We start from the raw sequence: 13,229 nt of genomic DNA on the forward strand, positions 1-13,229 counted from the left end.
TATATATATATATATATATATATAACTAGTGGGTTAATATATAAAAGTTAATACATAAGTACTTAATAAATATTAAAAAGTGGGTGCAGTATTTTCACTGTAGAAGCCCGTGCCCTTCTCTAGCCATGCGTGTAGACTTAGATAAATTACCGACTGTTGAGTGTTAAAACTTAAAGTATTTTGAGTGTACGGTCTTGTTTTCTATATTCATGTGTATAATTACAGCCAAAGAAAGAAAAGGCTATTTTTTTCTGCTATCTTCTATTCTATGTCGGATCGCTTCTCTTCTCTCCTCCCCTCTTTCTTTACTAAGACCCAAATCAAGTGCAGAAACTCAAAGTAAAAACCGAATAACATAGAAATAAAGTCGAATTTCAATGCTTCAACAGTGGAGGGGTGAGTAGCATTAGGAGAAGGAGAAGAGGATGCATTCGAATTTCAATGCTTCAACAGTTTGCATTGGATGTTAGGTATGAATAGGTGAAGCAGAAGAAGGAGGAGTGAGTAGCATTAGGAGAAGGAGAAGAGGATGCATTCGGGATAGCCCTTATTGGTGACATAGGAGGTGTCGTTAATGTAGGAACGAAATCCATATGAGATGCATCAGATGAGGAGGCTACGTCGGTAGGGTAAAAGATAGACGGAGAGATAGTCTCGTGACAAGATCATGTCTCGACGGAGGGCGGTCTGTCATGCAAAGGTGGTGGAGACTTGTCTATAGGGGGTTGCGACATGATCAAGGGATGAGTAGGATGGAGGAGAGTTGGGTGTCATAGACCCGAAGGGAAAAACAAATTCGTCAAAGACGACATGCTGAGAGAGAATAATTTGTTTAGTGTGAAGATTAGGACACTGATATCCTTTGTGGTTTGTAGGATAGCATAGAAAGATGCAAAGAGTGGGTTTTTGAGAGAATTTGTGAGGAGTGACAATATGAGGAAAGCATAGATGCTTGTACATGCGTAAGTGAGAATATGCTGGTTGTTTCTGAAAGATTCTATGAAACAGAGTGTCATTTTGTAAGGTGGTGGTAAGGATATTTAATAAGTGTGTTGCCATGTGAAGAGCTTTAACCCAATACGGGGGTGGAAGATGGGCATGAAATAAGAGAGTGCGCATGAGATTGTTTATTATGCAAAGCATGCGTTCAGATTTTCCATTTTGTTAAGAGGTATGAGAGCATGAGGAACGTATGTGAATTCCATGTTGCGCAAATAGAGAGTGAAAGTTTTTGTTGTTGTATTTACCACCATTGTGAAATTGAAAATATTTGATATCAGTTTTGAATTGATTTTGGACATATAATCGAAAGTGTAAAAAATTAGTGAAAACATCGAAGAGGATAGACCCAAAGAAAATGAGAGAAATTATCAATAAAAATGACATAATATTTAATTCCACTAACACTTTTATTAAGGGAAGTCCAAACATCAAAATGCACAAGTTCATAAGGAAATTGCAAAACCAAATCAGACAAACTAAAAGGCAATTTAACATGTTTTCCTATTTGACATGCATGACATAAAGTAGAAGTTTTATTGACTAAACATGAAATTAAATGATTATCAGCTAAATGTTGGAAGACATGATGATCGGGGTGATTGAGACGTTAGTGCCAAAGAGATAGAGACACGAAGATGAAGGCTTGAGGATTCAGAGTGGTGACAAGGTAGAGGTCATCGGTGTTGTCACATCGCATGAGAATTTGTTTTGTTTGAAAATCCTTGACAAAAAAACCAAAAGGGTCAAATTCAATAGCACACATATTTTCATTATTGAAACGACAAACATAAATAAGATTTTTAATAATTGGGGAGTGATCAAAATGTTTTTAAGGTGCAAGGTACGATAAGGATTTGGTTGAGAAAGGATGGTATTACCGACTTTGGGGACAAGAATTCAGGATCCATCACCCACTAGAATAGATGAAGATGAATTAATAATTTTATCAGACATAGACTTGAGTATACTTGCATCGGCATGAAGATGAGAAGTGGTGTTAGTGTCCATGTACCAGTGACCATGTCCGGGGTAATTTAAGGGCATGGTGTTGAACATCTCGGAAAGAAAGGTGGCATGTTGAGCCATGGATGCATGATGATTAACGTTGTAAGCTTGTTGGGGAAAAGTTGATGGAGTTGTTGGCAACCCAAAGGTTGATTACGTTGACCCAAAAAATTGGCGATGGGATGGGTTCTATCGAGGCCCACCTGGCAGAGGCTATTGTTGGGCTACATGTAAGGAAAAAGTGGGGAGAAGGCCCGGTTGTGGAGCTGTTTGATACCAGCCAAAAGCCCAACGTTATGGGTTTGTATCACGAGAAGATTGGTGACCGTTTTAATGGCGTTGTTGTAGTTGTCCGCCATGGTAGGGTTGCGGACCACGATAAACTCGTCCACCATGGTTGTTTCGACCCCCACGTCCACCATGAAATCCACCACGTTGATTATTGTTGTGAAAAAGAGGATTTGATGGTGAGCACAGTGGGAGATGAAGTATGATCCAAAGGCCCACTAATCAACCAATGGCCTAATTTCCAAATTGGGCCTAAACTCCTTTCATAGCCTTGCCTTAAGGCCCAACCAATCTTTCTAGTCCAAACACTTTGTGACTCGATGTCCCATTAAGATCACAAACACTCAAGCCCAAAAATACCAAAAACTACTAGATCCATAAAAGCTCATTAATGGCCTAATTTTCCAAATTGGGCCCAATCCCATATGGGCCTTATCCTAAACCCATATTTTCCTTAAATACAATTCAGATTACCTCAAACACCCCCTGGGACAAACTTGGTCAAAGGCATAAGTCAAAAGTCAAAGTTGATGGTCCAAGTTGACCCAGCTCGCCGAGTTATCCTTCAACTCGTCGAGTTTCTCCATCAATCTGCACAGATCGGGAAAAACCAAGTCAACTCGCCGAGTTGACCCACCAACTTGCCGAGTTCCTCTATCAATCTGAAAATGTCGGGGAAAACCGAGCCAACCCGCCGAGTTTATCCAACAAACTCGCCGAGTTCGCTAGAAACCCACCTCTTGACACATTAAACACTTAATCCATGAGGACAAGACTGCAAAACATGGATCTGACTTCCTTGAGCTGGAAAACCACGTAAAGTTGTCAACTTTACGTTCATGCATGTCTACATGAAACTCTTAAGCTTGGAATGGACTTAATAATTGACCTAATGCATGCATCACACCAAAATCCTCATAAAGTTTGCACCTTTAAGCTCAAGGGTACCAAAACCAACTTAGATCTGAAGAGCAACCCCTAAAATGACTTTACGCCATCATTATCCCAAAAAGAGGCCAAAACACAACAAAACTCAAAATAAGAAGATCTAATCATCTATAAGCTAAGGTATGAACTTGCTACGTTAAATGATTGCAAGAAATGGAGTGATTCTGGATCCAAGACTTCCTTCTCTATGCTAGAAACTTCAAGATCTTCTAGTTCCTTCACAATGCACAAAATGCACACCAAATTTCCTTCCATGGCTCCAAAAACTTAACAATGGAGGCTACAACTCGATTTAGGGTTTGGACAACAATGGAGGATGATAAGGAGGCCAGAAAAAGGACTTAAGGACTTTAAATAAGGTGCAAGACCCTAAAATTAAGGTTTCCTTCCCGGCTGCCAACTCTTCGAGTTGAGCCTTTCCAACTCATTGAGTTGGTTCATTAAACCCTCGCGATCCATCCATTTTCAACATGACGAGTTGGTCTCTCCAACTCGTCGAGTTGACCTAGAAATAAGGTTATTCTCAACAATTTCTCTTTAAGATTTCAGATGTTACAGTGATGGCAATATATTTATATTTTTTATGCAAACCATTCAACATGTATGCAACAAGATTAATGTTTGGTACCTCGGAATCCATATTTTTTAGAAGATCGGCCAAAGATTTTACCCGGTTGCATGGATCAGTCATGGACAAATCGCCCATTATGATATTATGGAGCTCGTTTTCTAGTTGAATAACCTTATTTTCCTCGTTATCGTGGAACAATTTTTCAATATTTTTCCAAATTTCATATGTTGTGCATTTTTCTTAAAGTCCAAGTAGAGAAGAGATGTAGTAAGAGTACCACATATATAACCAGGATGTTGGAGGAGGGTTTGGCAAACAACGATGAGCTTGTCTTGATGATCGAAGGTCAATAGAGTATGTCATAATGCTCTGATACCATATGATTTGGTATTTTCCCATGAATGATCTCTTTCATTAAACACAAATATATACACTTACATAATACAATAATGGGCCAAATATAATGGGCTATACAATATATAATAATACACAACTAATAATTTAATATTTTGATTATTTATCAACAACCTCCACTAATCACAAATATACTTATTTGATAATTTTATATACACATTTAAAATAATCAATATTATATTTTATTTATAGATAATTATGATTTATATATTTTAGAATATTTTTTATTATACATTGTATTTAACCTAATATATAATACTATATTGCTAATTGCTTCTAAAGTTTGAAGAAAAAAATAAAAGTAAAAGAAGTAAAGAACCAATGACACTCCATGTAGACGATCCATTCACCCAAGTTGCCAAAGGCTGAGTGAGTACATGTATTTAAATAATAATAATAATAATAATAATAATAATAATAATAATAATAATAATAAACATAAAAATTTACTTGAATACCGATCTCAATTTCTTAGCAATATATAAACGATTGCAGTTTCTTACCTATAAACATATCCTAAAGTGTCCAGACATTGTGTATACATTTAAGCGCCTATTTTATGTGGTTGAGCACAATATCATCTTAAAAGTTTTGCTAACTCGCTATAGCCGATTTCCATGGCTATTTCTACATCTTTCTCATCTTACTGGTCTCCCTCATCTTTATGGTCGCGTTTTTCAAATCTGCTCGTGCTAAATCTCATCTTCCACCGACCCCATTTCCCCTTCCGATCATCGGACATCTCCACCTCCTTGCTCCAAGCCCTCATCAAGCTTTTCACAAGCTTTAATTTCAGTCCAACATGGGCCAGTTTTCCGCGTCTTTCTGGGCTCCACACCTTGTGTTGTTGCTGGATCAACAAAAACAGCTAAAGAATTGTTTAAAACATACTACGTATAATGATGCTTTCTTAGACCGACCCCATAACTCAACCTTGGATTACTTTACCTACGGAGGCAGTGGCTTCTTCTTTGCTCCTTATGGAGCTTACTGGAAGTTCATGAGGAAGATAGTTATATCAGAACTCCTTAATGGTAAAACACTCGAGTCCCTCCTTCCAATCAGGCGTGACGAAATGATACGTTTATTAAAAGTTTTATCACAATCGGCAAAAGTTGGGAAGTCTGTGGAACTTGAGGGGGAGCTGATCAAGATGACAAACAATGTGATATCAAGAATGCTTATGAGCAAGTGGTGTTCAGGAGAAGATGATAAGGCAGAGGATATAAGGGAAATAATTACGGAGATAGGGGAGCTTATTGGTAAATTTAACCTTTCGGAATTCGGATCATATATGGTTCTGTAAGTATCTTGACTTGCAAAGAATTGGAAAAAGGTCAATAAATATCCGTAGAAGATTTGATGCCTTGATGGAAAATGTCATGAGAGAGCATGAAGAAGCAAGAAAACATGACACTGGAGAAATGAACGACTTGTTGAACATTCTACTCCATATCTCAGAAGATGAGAGCATGGATAAAAAGTTGACCAGAGAGAACATCAAAGCCTCCAGATCATATACTTTTTTAATGTCTGTATTTGCAACTTTTAATATATGTATATGTTCCATTTTCAGGATGTATTTGGTGCAGGAACAGACACGTCGGCATTAACTACAGAATGGGCTTTATCTGAACTCATTAACCATCCAAACATTATGAAAAAAGCAGTAGAAGAAATCGACCATGTTGTGGGTAAAAACAGACTTTTACAAGAATCGGACATACCAAACCTTCCTTACCTCCAAGCAATTGTCAAGGAAACGCTACGTCTTCACCCCACAGTCCCAATGATTCAAAGAATATCAACAAAAGATTGCATTGTCGGAGGTTATGATATTCCAGCAAAGACCACTATTTTTTTCAACGTGTGGGGCCATGGCCGAGACCCCACTAACTGGGAAAACCCACTCGAATTTAGACCGGAAAGATTTGAAGGGAGGAAGTTGGATGTGAGAGGACAAGATTTTCAGTTGTTGCCATTTGGGAGTGGGAGTAGGATGTGTCCAGGGATATCGCTAGGGTTGCATGTAGTACATGCAACCCTTGGCTCTATGATTCAGTGCTTTGAGTGGAAGGTTGGGAAAGAAGGGAATCTAACTAGTGTTGATATGGAGGAGGGTATCGGGATAACACTTCCTAGAGCGAATCCTTTGGTTTGTGTTCCTATGGCGCGACTTCATCCCATCCATCCAGGGTGTCAATTTATGACACGATCCTCACGATAAAAATACATCAAACGAAACAAAATCTGGACGAAATCAAAATTTTAATTCGTGTTCGTGTCGTTTTCGTGTCAAGATTAAAAAACAAGATTTCGTGTCGTGTTCGTGTTCATAAATTGACACGATTAAGCATGTGGTTGTCGTGTTTGTCGTTTTTGTCGTGTTATACAGTATATTTTTAAGTATGAACGAAATACATTAATAGTTATGTAATATTATATTTGCCGTGTTGTGTCGTGTATTAATTGGTTCGTTTTCGTGTTAATGAATAAAAAACACAACATCATGTCGTGTCGTGTTCGTGTTATACAAAACCTTGTTGTGTCGTGTCGTGTCAGACAAAAACACGACACAACTGCCCGATTTGACAGCCTTATGTAATATGTATGTCATTGGTCGAGTATTAATAACACAAAGTTGACTATAGATTGATGTCATCTTTTCATGACTCCTATTTTGGTCGAGCATTACTTAACACATGCAAGCGGACTTGTCTTTTTAATGTAATGCAAACAATGGCATGGCAATAAAATATAATGGAGAAGGGACTTGTCTTTTCATGCATTGTTTAAAGTTCATCATGTCATGAGAGACTTTCCTTTGCATTTGTGCTTTTCGTTCACTACTTTTTGAGTTTGTTTGGGTCCCTACAATAATATCATCATTCGTTTAGGACCCAATAATTACTTTAATCAAGTGTTAAATTTTAGTGGTTTAAAAGAAGGAAGTATCATTCAAACACCCAAATAAGTTTTTATTGGAGTTACCTATAACTTGTACGAATTGTTTTAGATGCTTTTACTTTTGTATGACATCTAATATTTCGTTTTATTTAAGATAACATGATACTGCCGAGGACAATAAATAAATAAATGAGTAAATTACACGAATGGTCACTATGGTTTAGGGTAATTTGTGTGTTTAGTCTCTAACTTATTTTTTAACTCGGAAAGTCTCTACTGTTCAATTGGAAACACCACATGTTAGTACTTTTACTCCTTCCTCCACGATCCCTTCTCCAAATCCAAACTATCAATCATCCACAACCAGTTCTCACGCCAAACGTAATCAGGTCCTAGCTGCCCATTATGGAACTGCTGCCCAAAGTGAACATCCAATGACCACTAGGGCTCGTACAAATTCTATGAAACCTAAGGCCTTCTCGACATCAGTTACATCTAATTCCTCCATTGAGCCATATACATTTAAACAAGCGAATAAGCAACGGCGGTTCTCTTTGGGTGCACGCAATGCCACCGGCAACCACTGCTTTTTCTATATGTAGTGTAAAATTTTCGAATTTTTTCTTTTTTCTACTATAAAATGTGTTGCCGGTAACACCTACTACGAACCGGCAACACCTACTATGGAATCTTGCATTCGCCCCTGCGAATAAGCACACTTGTTGGCAAAAAGCAATGCAACTTGAATATGATGCATTAATGCGAAATATCACATGACCTCTTGTTACTTGTCCACCTAATGTTAATGTTGTAGGTTGCAAATTGATTATCGTATCGAACGACATTCGGATGGTACAATTGATCGCTACAAGGCACGCCTAGTAGCATAAGGATACAACCAAGGAGTGGATGATTTTGAAAGATTCAGTCTGGTCATTAAACCCACCACCACTCGTCTCGTTATGTCCATTGCTATATCACAGGGATGGTCTATTCGTCAATTGGACATCAATAACGCGTTCCTCAGTGGCAACTTACAAGAAGATGTATATATGAAACAACCATCTGGATTTGAAGACGCCCAAAGGCCAAATCATGTATGTCGATTACACAAGGAAATTTACGGGCTCAAACAGACCCCAAGGGTCTGGTTCACGAAACTCAAGACTTATCTTGTTCGTGTAGGATTTTGCGAGCATGCCAATCGGGCACGTCACAGTTTTTCCATGTCACAACCAAAGTCGTCATCTACATTCTAGTCTACGTGGATGATTTAATCATCACAGACATCAATCCCTACCTAAGCCAATGGCTCATCAATAATCTCCACCAAATGTTTACTCTCAAAGACTTAGGCGGGTTACATTATTTTCTTGGCATTCAAATCGAACGGAACTCAAAGGGCCAGATCCTAAGTCAAGAGAACTACATTCGATACGTTCTTGAAAAATGCAAAATGGTTGCAGCTTCTCCAATCTCTACTCCTGCTGACCCAAGCTCGCGTCTCACTCTTGCTGGTGAACTATTTTCTGAACGAAAGTTATATCGACAAATAGTAGGGTCACTACGCTAGAATAACTCGACCCAACATTGCTTATGTTGTTAAGCGAGTATGTCAATACATGCATTCACCAACGACTCGACATTAGCAGGCTGTGAAGAGAATTTTACGGTATCTAAATGGTACTCTTACTCATTCTTTACATTTTACACCATCCCAAAAGAGATCCCTCACAGCTTTCCCCGATGCTGGTTGATTATCTAACAAAGATGACAGTCGTTCCCAATATGGTTTTGCTATATATCACAGCTCCAACCTGATAAGTCGGACCTCTAGAAAACAAAAGGTAGCAACAAGATCAAGCATAAATGGTACTCTTACCCATTCTTTACATTTTACACCATCCCAAAAGAGATCCTTCACAGCTTTCCCCGATGCTGGTTGATTATCTAACAAAGATGACAGGCGTTCCCAATATGGTTTTACTATATATCACGACTCCAACCTGATAAGTCGGACCTCTAGAAAACAAAAGGTAGCAACAAGATCAAGCACTAAAGCAGAGTATATAGATCATTAGCATACACATTTGCAGAACTCATTTGGATTAAACAGCTTATGTTTGAGTTATACGTTTCAATGACTCGGTCTGCATTAGGAGCAATCTTCATAACCAAAAATCTTGTCGTAAGCACCAAGTCAAAACACATAGCTCTAGACTTTCATTTCATTCGCAAACAAGTTGAAGCTAAGGAGCTTATCATATCAAAATTCAAATGTATCCTCGGCACACATATTTTCCAAGGCTCTTCGTAAGTATCACTTCAATTCCATTCGTCATAAGCTTCAAGTTCGTTCCTCCCATGAGCTTGCGGTGGGGTAATAACAGTAACATCAAATGATACACATGTGGTTAGATTGCATGTGTTTAGAAGATTGTTTCTCAGTTAAAGTTAATTGTAGACCTAGTGTACAACTGTATATTTAGAATTTTGAGTTGTAAACCTTGTATAAATTGCAGTCTTTGTATTCATAGTACTGGCTTCAATATAATAGAAAAACATTACACAATTGTCATTATTTACACCTAGGGACCATCTATGAAGTTTTTTGAACTAAAAAGCTATATATCAAATGTCTGGAAATGAGGTTTAGCCTAAAAAAATAAACGTTGCCACTATCCTTAGTTTATCACCAACCGTCTGAATAGCTTCAATATCTGTTTCAATTTATTTGTTAGTCACGGATGATATAAATATATCACGTGAGTAAACAAAAACTTACAACTAAAATGATGAAAAATGTACATTTGTCTAAAAAGTTATTTGTTTGGAACATAATGCATATAAAAGCCACACATCACTCCATCACTTGCGGGGCCAATTATTAGATACTATAAGAAGAAATAGTACAAGCTATATCAACACACAATACTAAATCAGATACAGACAGACACCCAACATCACCATACAAATTTAGAGAAACACATTTCCCGCTGCCCAAGAAATAAAAAAGTAGAAAGAGACATACAACATCTCTAATAAAACATTTTATAAATTTGTTAACTGAAATATGGAATTATCTTCACCATAGACAAACACTAACGACAGAGTAACAAACATTTCATAAAATAATGATTTTTTTTTTTTGTATTTTAAAATCAAATACAAATTCTTCAAAACTTTATTTCTTCAAATTTATAAAAATGCAAAAATTCCAAAACAAGTGCAACATAAATACGAAGACTTACACTTTAATTATACTTTTGAAAGACATAATACTGATTTTTATTTCCAGAATATCAACACCTCATTCTGTTACTCCAATAAAAGCTAAAAGAAAGTTGTAGCATTTTCAACACATGTTAAGCACATAAAACACACACACACACATAAAAGTGGTAAATTTGAGGTGCAAGATTTATGAGATTTGATTATTAACCTTAATTCACCAGCATCTATAAACACAGCACCAACACGTGCCTATCACTTGACAGCTTAATCATCGACCTCAACTACTGTATATATCACCATTTCACTAGCATCAGATTAGCCCATTTTTAGGGGAGCATATGTGTTCTTATTTTAATTTTAGAACCTTAAAATTTTTAGGATTTTTGTTCAGCAGGCATGACGTGTCAACAGCATAGCAGCAATATCAACTTCAACCATCATCCCCTTTTCCTTTTATGTCCCAAAAACAAAGTAACCAATAGTAAGAAATATGAAAAAAAAAAAAAAAAGTATATTCATTCTATTAGTCAAAATCCTAGTTTGACTTCAGGATTTAAAGGTTCAACTCTTACCAACTGCAAACCAAACACTGCTGCACCAGTTCTCACCAACATCAACATCAACAGCAACACATACTCTATCTATATAGTGCAATCAAAAATTTTCAGTTTCCCAAATCAATATGCATGCATAATAATAATAAGTAATAACACAGCCAAAAACATCCAAAAACAAAACCCTTCACATAACATCAACTCCCAACAGTTGAAAACATCTTAGATGCAAGAAATCCAAAGTATGCAAAAAAAAAGGGATACAAACAGATAAAAAAAAATTAACCTTCAAATTAAGCATCAGGAAATGAGTTTTCACAAAACAGAACACTGCTCTCGATTTCATGTCCATACATGCATCTCCAATTCTCATTCCTGTAAAACAAAATCCAACCAATCAGCATCACTGAAAAAACTCAAATACCAAATAAAGTATTTTAAAAAAAAAAATACTCACATCAGCATCAGAACGATGTGGTGATGGGCTTCTAGAGTCAGGTTTCCCACGAGGGGAAACACTTTTTGGAGTAGGCGACCGATCTTTCTCAACACGCCTTGCTGGACTTCTGCTCCTTGAAGGTGTTCTTCTTGGAGATGCACTCCTACTCCTTCGAGGGCTCACACTATTTCGGGCAGGCGATCGGGCAGGGGAAGTGCTTCTACATAACAGAATCCCATATAAACATTTTCAAACACACTTATCCCATAGAAAAAGAAACATAACATTTGTATATACCTGATAGGAGATCTGCTTCTGATAGGAGATCGACTTCTGCTTCTACCCTTTTCATCTTCATATCTTCCTCTTCTGCTGCGCTCTTTTCGATATTCAGGGCTTCTGCTTCTGCTTCTGCTTCGACTTCTGCTTCTGTATCGATCCCTTCCTCGATGCCTCTCGTGTTCAGATCTGTCTCTGCTTCTGCTTCGGTTTCTTCTTCTGTCCTTATAGTCATCTCTATGCCTTGAACTACATGAACAGTTTATGATTAAGATGAAGAAAGAAAAGGGTGTGTTTGTATGGAAGAAAGAAGAGTCTTTTTACCTTGGTCTTGGACTTCGGCTCCTTGATCTTCCCTTCAGCTTCTCAGCTGGTTCAAGTATTCTTCCCTTATGACTAAAGGAAAATAAGTAACAGATTTGTTAATTTATAGTTCGATAGAATGGAATGAATAGCAACAAAAGTGAGTGTGACTCACATTCGTTCAGCATCAGGCCCATACTTGGCGAATTGAACCATTATCTCTCTGCCATCAACAACTCTTCCTGAAGAAATGGCATAAATGTAAGAAGAAAAAGAAAAGATTGTTTTTTTATTTATGAAATGGATTCTTTAGAAGAAATAGAAATTCAGTTGTCACCATCAAGCTTGTCCACTGCCTTCTGGGCTTCATCTGCATACTTATATCGAACAAAGGCAAAGCCTCGAGAATCCCCAGTCCTATAAGGAACACAGGAATTACACACCAAGTTAAGTCAAATATACCTAGACAATTATGATTCTGTTCTAAGAAGTTTAAACAAAAGGAAAGGTGGGGAATAGAAGCAGAAAATAATGGAATTGTACATTCTCCTGTTTCAAACGCATATGCAGCTTCAGATGTGATACATCTTATATAATTTGAAAAAAAATGTTCAATTCATAACAGAATCAAAATAGATTATGGGAAAGTTAACAATAGATTTGGGTTAAATGCTAGAGAGTGTGAGTACATTTCACAGACTTGTGTAGTATAGCATCCTAGGTTCATTTCTTCCTATTAAAGCATTGTTCTTTAGAAATTATACCTAAAATAACACTGTTATCCGATACAAAGCAATTTTCCTTGCAATGAATTTTAAGCAACTTTCTTTTTCTTGCAATAAATAGATAGACTTTTAAAAGCAAAAAACTGTAAGTGTAATTATATAAGTAGGTTTTTCTTTGAGAGCAATGAAATTTTATGTTATAATAGAAAGAATTGAAAGGATAACAAACAAATAAACAAAAGTCCGGTTGCTAATTCTGCATTTTGCCGTATATGTTCCAAAAGTAGAAATCTGTCAACCACTTCGGCCATTCGGTGTATGAAAAATGTCACATAAGAAAATTACAAACGCGAGATTCCACAAAAATGATAAATCATATTATTTCACATTAAATTGGGGAAAAACTCTACCTGCGATCTCTAGGGATGAAAACATCAACAACCTTTCCATACTTATCAAAAAGAGGGAACAAATCATCGGCAGTTGTACCTGGAAAGACAAAACTCGTTAGACAAATCGGGAGTTTTATAAATCGAATGATGAAATTATGAACTTACGAA

The 13,229-nt window shown here is 37.0% G+C and overlaps 1 protein-coding gene and 1 pseudogene across 4 annotated transcripts in view; one reads left to right on the top strand and one right to left on the bottom strand.

Annotated features, from left to right (window-relative positions):
• The first annotated feature begins 4,826 nt into the window (after positions 1–4,826).
• LOC145075686 (cytochrome P450 93A3-like) lies at positions 4,827–6,738 on the top strand (annotated as a pseudogene).
• Positions 6,739–9,642: 2,904 nt separating this feature from the next.
• Positions 9,643–13,229, bottom strand: part of LOC145072416 (uncharacterized) — a 3,741-nt gene continuing 154 nt past the window's right edge. Inside the window, exons 1-12 of one of the 4 annotated variants that reach the window (XR_013691005.1) lie at positions 13,227–13,229; positions 13,080–13,158; positions 12,282–12,361; positions 12,120–12,186; positions 11,966–12,037; positions 11,660–11,890; positions 11,381–11,582; positions 11,210–11,298; positions 10,942–11,010; positions 10,734–10,819; positions 10,578–10,653; positions 9,643–9,855 (exon numbers count right to left, since the gene is read on the bottom strand). The exon at positions 13,227–13,229 is cut by the window's right edge and continues 154 nt beyond it. Coding sequence is in view for 1 of the 4 variants with exons in the window: in XM_079018836.1 (XP_078874962.1) it covers positions 11,293–11,298; positions 11,381–11,582; positions 11,660–11,890; positions 11,966–12,037; positions 12,120–12,186; positions 12,282–12,361; positions 13,080–13,158; positions 13,227–13,229 (740 nt within the window). In the remaining 3 variants the exon portion in view is untranslated. Of the gene's footprint in view, positions 9,856–10,386; positions 10,654–10,733; positions 10,820–10,941; positions 11,011–11,089; positions 11,299–11,380; positions 11,583–11,659; positions 11,891–11,965; positions 12,038–12,119; positions 12,187–12,281; positions 12,362–13,079; positions 13,159–13,226 lie in introns of those variants that run through there. The other 3 variants (XR_013691006.1, XR_013691007.1, XM_079018836.1) reach the window with 3 other exon arrangements.

Source organism: Lactuca serriola, chromosome 9 (genome assembly GCF_051521515.1).
Source record: "Lactuca serriola cultivar US96UC23 chromosome 9, Lser_US96UC23_V15, whole genome shotgun sequence".
NCBI classification, from domain to species: domain Eukaryota; kingdom Viridiplantae; phylum Streptophyta; class Magnoliopsida; order Asterales; family Asteraceae; genus Lactuca; species Lactuca serriola.